The 10,000-nt window shown below is 34.5% G+C and overlaps 1 protein-coding gene across 1 annotated transcript; it reads left to right on the top strand.

The window, feature by feature from the left end:
• Window positions 1–3,121: 3,121 nt before the first annotated feature.
• On the top strand, window positions 3,122–3,949 carry LOC137655573 (uncharacterized). The gene has a single exon (XM_068389474.1). It carries the CDS (start codon window positions 3,122–3,124, stop codon window positions 3,947–3,949), a length of 828 nt encoding a protein of 275 aa, XP_068245575.1.
• Window positions 3,950–10,000: the final 6,051 nt, after the last annotated feature.

Below are 10,000 nucleotides of genomic sequence, written 5' to 3'. Positions count from 1 at the left end.
TTTTTTCTGTAATTTATGATGGTATGACTTTCAAGGTATTTCCCATTGTGTTTCCAAAGTAGAATTCAGTCTATGAACTTGAACAGTAATGTACATATTTGAACTGGTTCTTCTTAAGGCTTTTGGGTCAGTGTTTCATCTTTCCTTTGCCTTGATTAAACTTGTCCTCTATTTTCGCACGTGGAATCAGAGATTTGTTTTAGAACTGACTAAAGAGATATATATGATAATTGTGTGATGGCTGTAGATTTTTAGTTCAGTGTGAATTGAATTGCCTTATAAGAAAGAATTCTGGCGCACGCAGTTGTTAGAACTTTCAAGGTCTGCCTGAATTTGATCCCAAGTTCTTATGAACTTGTTCTCGAGGTCTGTCTGCATACGAGCTCTGAGAACCTTTGTGTTAAAACATGCTCCCAAGGTCCCGTTTGAACTCGCTCACGGCCGATACCTGCTTTTGCCCGTGGCCTAACCCGGGGCCTTAACAAGGTGGAATCTCCGTAAGTTCAGTAGTCTTGAGCTTTCGGTAACTTGTGGTAATATGCATATGCTTTTGGAGGTCGAGATGAACGTGTCAAAACTTGATTAGTCGTTTGTATGCAGCACAGGTGGCGCTAGCGGAGTTGAATTGTAGACTGGCGTCCTTGGGACTTTGTTCATCTTCCTTGGTGGATATTCGGTGCTACTATAGCGTGAGGTCTACCGCCATATGTCGCCTACCCAGGTGGAGGGTGAGGTCTACCGCGTGACCAGCGTCCCAGAGGACCGCACCTAACCATCGAATATGTGAACTGCCCAAATCCATCAAAAACGTGACCTGTCCATAGAAAAGGAAGCAAATGGAGCTCCTAAATCAGTTTTTCCCTCGGCCTAAAAGAGATATCAATTGAGCGATCGTGGTTGGACACTGGTTGGACGCTAAAACGACAATTCTGAAGAGAATGCGAGGTGTTGGTCGTCAGCTGTTCCAGTCTCATCTTGATAATTTTTGCTGGAAGGTGATGAGAAAAAAATCCAATGATCTATTTGTGTCATTCTTAGAAGATGTGCGAAGTGTGTATCGCTAGATTAACCTGTTTGATGGAAGAAGAGTGTATCGCTTAAACAAATGTATGAAATGTGTTTTATCTATGAGGGACGAATAACTCATCAGTAGACCTCACGCTATAGTGCTAACGGGAGGTAGATCTCACGCTATAGTGTGGTAGACCTCACGCTATAGTAGCACCGGATATTCTCTCTCTCAAGGCATTTATCCTTACAAGCTACTAAGGAAAGATGATTGATTACCTGTTATGAGTATTTGATAACTTAATTATCTGCCAAATATTAAAATTCTAAGTAATATATTATGCATTTCGAACAACCTTGATTGAAGATGCGGCGTGGCATTGCCGTCACGGTGTAACCAGAGGGTGGCCAAGCAAGGAATCCCACAAGGTGAGGAGCTGAGAACGAATGGCCTACGTCGCTCCTTGGCTTTGTTATTGGCCGTTTTGCAACGTCGATCGCTTGCAAGGAATTATTCCCATGGGTTGGCCTTTCACACACACACACAGAGAGAGAGAGAGAGTCATACACTTGTTAATAACTGGGGATGATACCTGAAAATTATGTACTTTCTAGTGTCTACGCGACCCTACTAAAGGCCGGCTAAATATTTAGATAGACGTGCACACACACACATACACACATTCAACCCTTCTCACCCCCTCCCCTTTTCCTAACTACACCTGCATAAGTCTTGCCATTGAGCGTGACCGGACTCTCTCTCTCTCTCTCTCTCTCTCTCTCTCTCTCTCTCTCTCTCTCTCTCTCTCTCTCTCTCTCTCTCTCTCTCTCTCTATATATATATATATATATATATATATATATATATATATATATATATATATATATATATATATATATATATATTTATATAAAAGACCAGAAAAATAAACCGCCTAATAAGTTTACTCTTTGTAATATCTAAGATATTTACAAAGGTCATATTAGGCTGATTAGAAAGACAGCTAGACTTTTTAGGAGTGGGTATTCAACAACTGACCATATCCATGTAATTAACCAGCTAATGGAAAAATCAACAAGAATAGGATAAACCAATTTGAATGGCATTTATAGACTATGGGATACTAAAGCAGTAATGAAAGCTCTTCAAAGACAAGGAATAGATGAATATTATGTTAGAACACTTGGTATTTATACGGGAAGTACAGCAATTCTGAAACTACGTAAAGGTAGTGAGAAAATTCTGATTGAGAAAGGATCTAGATAAGGAGACACTATCTCTCGTAAATTGACAGCATGCCAAGAAGAAATTTTAAAACTATGAATTTGGAAAAAGTAGTAGTTAACATTAATGCAGAATGCCTAACTTGAAATTTGCAGATGACATATATAGTTCTGTTTTGGTAGTGTAAAAGATTATAGAAGATTTGAATAGAGAAAGTAGAAATGCAGGACTAAAATGAATGAGTAAAAGTAAGATAATGTTCAATGAAAATGTAGAGAGACAAATAAGTTATGGACGAGCCTTGTAGGGTATTTTAATGGATATATGTACCTAGGGCAGACAGTAAATGTTTCCCCAGGACACGAGACTGAAATTAAAAGAAGCATAAGCATGGGATGGAGAGCTTTTGGTAAACAAGTGAGATGAAAACTAAATTTACACTCTTTAATCAGATGATCCTACCAGTTAAAACCTTAGAACATGAGCTAGTTACAACTCAAAGTGCTTTGGAAAGAAGGATTATGAAAATAACACTAATAGACCGAAAAAAGAGCAACGTGGATATGAAAGCAATTTAAGTAGAGGGTATTCTCATAACATGGAAGAAAAAGAAATGGACATGTTAATGACAGATATAGGTGGATAATAAGGATAACAGAAATGACCCCTAGAGATTGCAAACGACGGTGGGTAAGAAAGGGAAGACGATGAATTGATGAACTAATTAAGTTTTTGGGAGGACAAGTCCTAAGACCGTTGTCCTACACTGGACTAGCAACAGCTGACAATCATTGTATATAGCCAGACACTTATTATAATGTAAGGGAGATATTATTGCTATTATTACGACAGTGTCAAAGAAAGCTAATCCGTTTTGGCATGTCAAGAATGGAAAACCCTAAAGTTCTCATGTCAAGAATGGGAAACCCTAGAGTTCTCATGTCAAGAATGGGAAACCCTAAAGTTCTCATGTCTAGAATGGGAAACCCTAAAGTTCTCATGTCAAGAATGGAAAACCCTAAAGTTCTCTTGTCAAGAATGGGAAATCCTAAAGTTCTCCCTAGAGTTCTCATGTCAAGAATGGTCAACCCTAAAGTTCTCATGTCAAGAATGGTCAACCCTAAAGTTCTCATGTTAAGAATGGGAAACCCTAAAGTTCTCATGTCAAGAATGGGAAACCCTAAAGTTCTCATGTCAAGAATGGGAAACCCTAAAGTTCTCATGTCAAGAATAGAAAACCCTAAAGTTCTCTTGTCAAGAATGGGAAACCCTAAAGTTCTCATGTCAAGAATGGAAAACCCTAAAGTTCTCATGTCAAGAATGGGAAACCCTAAAGTTCTCATGTCAAGAATGGAAAACCCTAAAGTTCTCATGTCAAGAATGGGAAACCCTAAAGTTCTCATGTCAAGAATGGGAAACCCTAAAGTTCTCATGTCAAGAATAGAAAACCCTAAAGTTCTCTTGTCAAGAATGGGAAACCCTAAAGTTCTCATGTCAAGAATGGAAAACCCTAAAGTTCTCATGTCAAGAATGGGAAACCCTAAAGTTCTCCCTAGAGTTCTCATGTCAAGAATGGTCAACCATAAAGTTCTCATGTCAAGATTGAAGAATCGAAACCCCCTAAAGTTCTCATGTCAAGAATGGGAAACCCTAAAGTTCTCCCTAGAGTTCTCATGTCAAGAATGGTCAACCATAAAGTTCTCATGTCAAGATTGAAGAATCGAAACCCCCTAAAGTTCTCATGTCAAGAATGGGAAACCCTAAAGTTCTCATGTCAAGAATGGGAAACCCTAAAGTTCTCATGTCAAGAATGGGAAACCCTAAAGTTCTCATGTCAAGAATGGAAAACCCTAAAGTTCTCATGTCAAGAATGGGAAACCCTAAAGTTCTCCCTAGAGTTCTCATGTCAAGAATGGTCAACCATAAAGTTCTCATGTCAAGATTGAAGAATCGAAACCCCCTAAAGTTCTCATGTCAAGAATGGGAAACCCTAAAGTTCTCCCTAGAGTTCTCATGTCAAGAATGGTCAACCATAAAGTTCTCATGTCAAGATTGAAGAATCGAAACCCCCTAAAGTTCTCATGTCAAGAATGGGAAACCCTAAAGTTCTCCCTAGAGTTCTCATGTCAAGAATGGTCAACCATAAAGTTCTCATGTCAAGATTGAAGAATCGAAACCCCCTAAAGTTCTCATGTCAAGAATGGGAAACCCTAAAGTTCTCCCTAGAGTTCTCATGTCAAGAATGGTCAATTATAAAGTTCTCATGTCAAGATTGAAGAATGGCAAACCCTGAAGATCTCATGTCAAGAATGGCCAACCCTAAAGATCTCATGTCAAGAATGGGAAACCCTAAAGTTCTTATGTCATGAATGGAAAACCTTTAAGTTCTCATGTCAAGATTGAAGAATGGCAAACCCTGAAGATCTCATGTCAAGAATGGCCAACCCTAAAGATCTCATGTCAAGAATGGGAAACCCTAAAGTTCTTATGTCATGAATGGAAAACCTTTAAGTTCTCATGTCAAGATTGAAGAATGGCAAACCCTGAAGATCTCATGTCAAGAATGGCCAACCCTAAAGATCTCATGTCAAGAATGGGAAACCCTAAAGTTCTTATGTCATGAATGGAAAACCTTTAAGTTCTCATGTCAAGAATGGCCAACCCTAAAGTTCTCATGTCAAGATTAAAGAATCGAAACCCCTAAAGTTCTCATGCCAAGAATTGGAAACCCTAAAGTTCTCATGTCAAGAATGGAAAACCCTAAAGTTCTCATGTCAAGAATGGGAAACCCTAAAGATCTCATATCAAGAATGGCCAACCATAAAGTTCTCATGTCAAGATTGAAGAATGGCAAACTCAATAGAGTTTTCATGTCAAGAATGGCAAACCCAATAGAGTTTTCATGTCAAGAATGGCAAACCCAATAGTTCTCATGTCAAGAATGGTCAACCCTAAAGTTTTCATGTCAAGAATGGTAAACCCTAAAGTTTTCATGTCAAGAACGGTAAACCCTAAAGTTTTCACGTCAAGAATGGTAAATCCTAAAGTTTTCATGTCAAGAATGGCAAGCCCTAAAGTTCTCAAGTCAAGAAGGTTAAACCCTTAAGTTTTCATGTCAAGGATGGCAAACCATAAAGTCCTTATGCCAAGCTTAGCAAACCGTAAAATTCTCATGTCGAGAATGGCAAACCCTTCATGAAATCCATATCTCAAGATTGAAGAACCCTAAAATCCATATGTCAAATATGATAATCCTAAAAGTCCTCAAGGCAATAATGACAATCCCAAAACTCCTCGTCACGAAGGAAAACCAAAATGCCTTTATAAAAAGAATAGCAAATCAATTACAGATACCATTTGTAAGCAGAACAGGATAGTACATCATCCAGTATTGATATTATTACTAGTGTACGCGACCCGTCAAAAATGACGAGATATATATATATATATATATATATATATATATATATATATATATATATATATATATATATATAATGTGTGTGTGTGTATGTACATGTAACCAGACACTTGCACTTTATTATGTAGGGGAGATTGATAAACTGCGGAGAAAGAAACTGTACGAGAAATATCTCTGCGTTGGATTCGCTTTCAAAAGAGAGAAAAACAAAGACTCCAAATACTGTACTTTTAATCCTCGCGGTCTGAATCCCCCCCCCCCCCCTCTTCGCTCAACAGAGGCCTATTACTATTTTTGTCAGGAGGGACAAGAATGTTTTTTTTTGTAAAAGGGAGATTTTCTCGAGCATTCATTTAGTTCGGTTGTTGAAATATTGATCACTAACACAACTGAAAGGACTGAATGTACGTTAGATAATTAATGAAAAGTGATCGACCCTGTGTTGAGTCATACCCGGAAAGCGTGTTTGCGTCGTTGAGTAATGTATCGGTACTGGTTGCCACGTATATTTGTTATACAAACACACTCACACATACTATATATATATATATATATATATATATATATATATATGCATATATATATATGCATATATATATATATATATATATATATATATATTAGATAGATAGATAGATAGATATTCGGGGAAGTATTGACCTCTTGCAAATCGTATAAGTTCTAGTTTCGTAATGTCTAGTCGTTTTCATATGTCATCGCTATTTGCTGCAGTGTATTACTTGCATTTATTCGAGTGAGAGAGAAATTGCGGTGTTGTGGTAAGTGATAATTTCACGAATAGTGGCCATGAGTTATCATCATCAGCCTTTACCTGCTTGGATTGTACCATGACTATTTTATAAAGAGAAGTTTCTTTTGACTGATAGCCTTTTCTGAAGGGAGAGAAGGGGAATTTTGTAGCCTAAACCCCAAAAGGAATAATTCGAATTGCCTCGTAAGAAAAGTGCACTTGGCCACACTATTCAATAATTTTTCTTAGTTCTTTTTTTTCGAAGTTTTTATAGTTTTGTATATGAAAGCTCTATTCTAATGTTACCCTTCTTAAAATATTACATTTTAATAGTTAACTACTTCTTTTGTAGTTTAATTTTTTATTTCTTTTTCTCTGTGATATTTTTCCCTGTTGGAAACAAAGGGCTTAAAGCATCCTGCTTTTCCAACTAGGGTTGTAGCTTAGCTAGTAATAGTAATAATAATGAGAAGAAGCAGATGTTGATAGAGGAAGGTTGGATTGTACAAACTTTTTGCTGTGAAGAGCAATAAAATATAGCTCTGAATTTATATATATATATATATATATATATATATATATATATATTTATGTATATATATATTTATGTATATATATATTTATGTATATATATATTTATGTATATATATTTATGTATGTATATATATTTATGTATATATATATTTATGTATATATATATATATTTATGTATATATATAAAATATATATATATATATATATATATATATATATTTATGTATATATATATATATTTATGTATATATATATTTATGTATATATATATATTTATGTATATATATATATATTTATGTATATATATATATATATTATGTATATATATATATATATATATATATATATATATATATATATATATTTATGTATATATATATATTTATGTATATATATATATATATATATATATATTTATGTATATATATATATATATATATATATATTTATGTATATATATATATATATATATATATATATATATATATATATATATATATATAGTGTCAATGTGTCTCATCTTGGCGTTAAACCAGAGGCGCTCATGCTATGATGAGAGAGAGAGAGAGAGAGAGAGAGAGAGAGAGAGAGAGAGAGAGAGAGAGAGAGAGAGAGAGAGATCTTGAATGTTGTGAAGTCAAGCTTGTCCATGACGAAACTAACTTGAGAATGGAGATCGAAAGAGAATGCTGTTTGGATTCGCTGTCGTTCCAATTATTTAGAGCATATCGCCTCTTGCGCGAGTTTATTGTGAACTTTTTTCCTATGTCGGTTCTTTGTGATTTCATTGAAAAGCATTTTTGTTTTGGATTATTTGCTTCAATAATTTTTGCCAGTGTTTATTTTTTTACGATGTCCTTGATAGCCTTCTTTTTATGAGTGATTATATATAACCAAGTCTAAGATGTTTGTTACAGGTTGTTCCCAAACTAGATGAATTTTATATTTCATGTTTAATTTCGTGTGGAATAATCTATATTTTAGAAGGAATTTGTATGTTGTAAAGATGGTCTTAATGATGATCTAACACTTAGGCCTATTTATTGATAGATTAACTTCGGTTTTTTTCGGCTTTGAGCTTTTTCTCTATATCATTTTAAGACTTCGTTTTATTCAATACGTATGCCTATTTTGTGTGTGTGTTGGTCAAGAGTGGTTTTAAGTAATCTTAAAACATTAATTAGATTTTTATAACCTGTAAATACTTTTTATTATATATAATAAATATATATATATATATATGTATATATATATATATATATATATATATATATATATATATATATATATATTTTTTTTTTTTTTTTTAATAAAATATCAGTCTTAATATTGTAGTTTCAGTGTCAGGTCTCCATATCAGATTTCCGTTTATCGAATGAAACCATAAATATATTTTCTCTTGGAACTAACTTTAATAAAAGACATGGATGAAAATAAAAACTACTTAACTAATAAACCGCCAACTTTTCTCAAATGTTAAATCTCCATCCAGTGTTCATATAGAGGCATTATAAAATCTCCCTCCCTTCCCAACGTACTTTTTTAATACGAAAATAATGATGAAAAGTATCTTTTCCGTTCTTGGCCTTGAACGTGCTCGGTGACGCGTTTTGTCATTATTGATGCGCTTGGTGTACGAAGGAAATTATATTCCTTTTATTCCTAAACGAATACAAACCATCGTACTTTTAATAGGAATTTGACTAGCGAAACCGGAATCATACTCCCATTAATGGAGTTAGCTTTTTATAGTTGGGAATTAATACAAAGCACGTTTTAAAATTTAAATTCTTTGTGTAACTGATATGTCAAGTTTTGAGTAATTCTCATGTTTTGAGATGTATGTTTAGTAAATGTTTAACGTAATTATAGACATACGTGATTGTGGTAGTAGTAGATATTTGCAAGTAATGTACCCGTACTGTCAAGGTAAAATAAAATGACGTGTGATGACTGCTGGTTCCCGACTTAAGCTCTGACGAAGCAAAATCTCCTTTTGGCCCGTAGTATTCAAACAAGGGTCAGTGGTGAAAGAGGTTTGTTCTGGACAGTCTGAACGATATTTCTAAATCCTATACAGTAGTATCGTTCTTAAACACAATAAATTGATGCAAATGGTTTTATTTTTGTGAGTGCACAGTGTTTGTTAATTGTGTGCTATTGATACTCGCATAAGAATAAGTATTTTCGAAACTATTAGAGGTAGCTTAGGATCGCAAATGCAAGAGTCAGGACAAACACCAAGTCGTAAAAAATGTACTGCTCCCTGGGCTCTGGCCCCCTCTCCACCGATGCTAGGAGTAGGGAAGGCCTGGGATTGCTACTCATGACTCTGGAGGTAAGACACAGTTCCGCAAAACCTCTCTTCACTAGCTCACAGATACGAGATGGTTGTGAACTCGAAATGAAATTTTTATCGAGCTGCTAGCAGGTCTCAACCCACGTATTGCGAGTCAGACGTTAGCCACTATGCTGTTAATTTAGAAGTTAAATTATGTAATGAGTATGGAAATAGTGTTATACTAGACTAATTGACAAATAAACGTGTTAGCGTTGCAGTCTTTTCTGCTTAATTATGATCGAATATAAACATTCAAGAAATTAATTGGCATGTTCTGGCAATTAGTTGGGAATACCGCTTCCATCCCAGTGTTTATTTTTTTAATATAGAATCGTATATTGTTTTCTCTGCTGTGAAAATAGACAATTATTAGGAAGTTACTATTTGAAACATTTTGGTAAAATGAAGTTTGTAACATTATTTATTATTATTATTAGTATTATTATTATAATTATTATTATAATTATTATTATAATTATTATTATAATTATTATTATTACAATTATTATTATTATTATTAACCAATTTGCAACCCTAGTTTGAAAAGCAAAATAACATAAATTCAGGGTCCACGACAGTGAAAGCAGCCCAGGGGGAGGGGGGGGGAATAGAAAGGTAACGAATAAACAAGGAATTTAGAGGAATATTGTCAGCTCTCCCATATTTTCTAAGGATTATGAAAAATAGAGAATTAAAAATGAACTATTAAAGATTAGAATA

The sequence above is a fragment of the Palaemon carinicauda genome, chromosome 16 (assembly GCF_036898095.1).
Source record: "Palaemon carinicauda isolate YSFRI2023 chromosome 16, ASM3689809v2, whole genome shotgun sequence".
NCBI lineage: Eukaryota > Metazoa > Arthropoda > Malacostraca > Decapoda > Palaemonidae > Palaemon > Palaemon carinicauda.
The sequence above is the reverse complement of the archived record's forward strand: the minus strand, read 5'-3'. Positions and strand labels throughout refer to the sequence as shown.

What these genes read in the sequence shown, in the direction of transcription:
- LOC137655573 (XM_068389474.1), top strand. Translation starts at nt 3,122, where the DNA reads ATGGAAAACCCTAAAGTTCTCATGTCAAGAATGGGAAACCCTAGAGTT.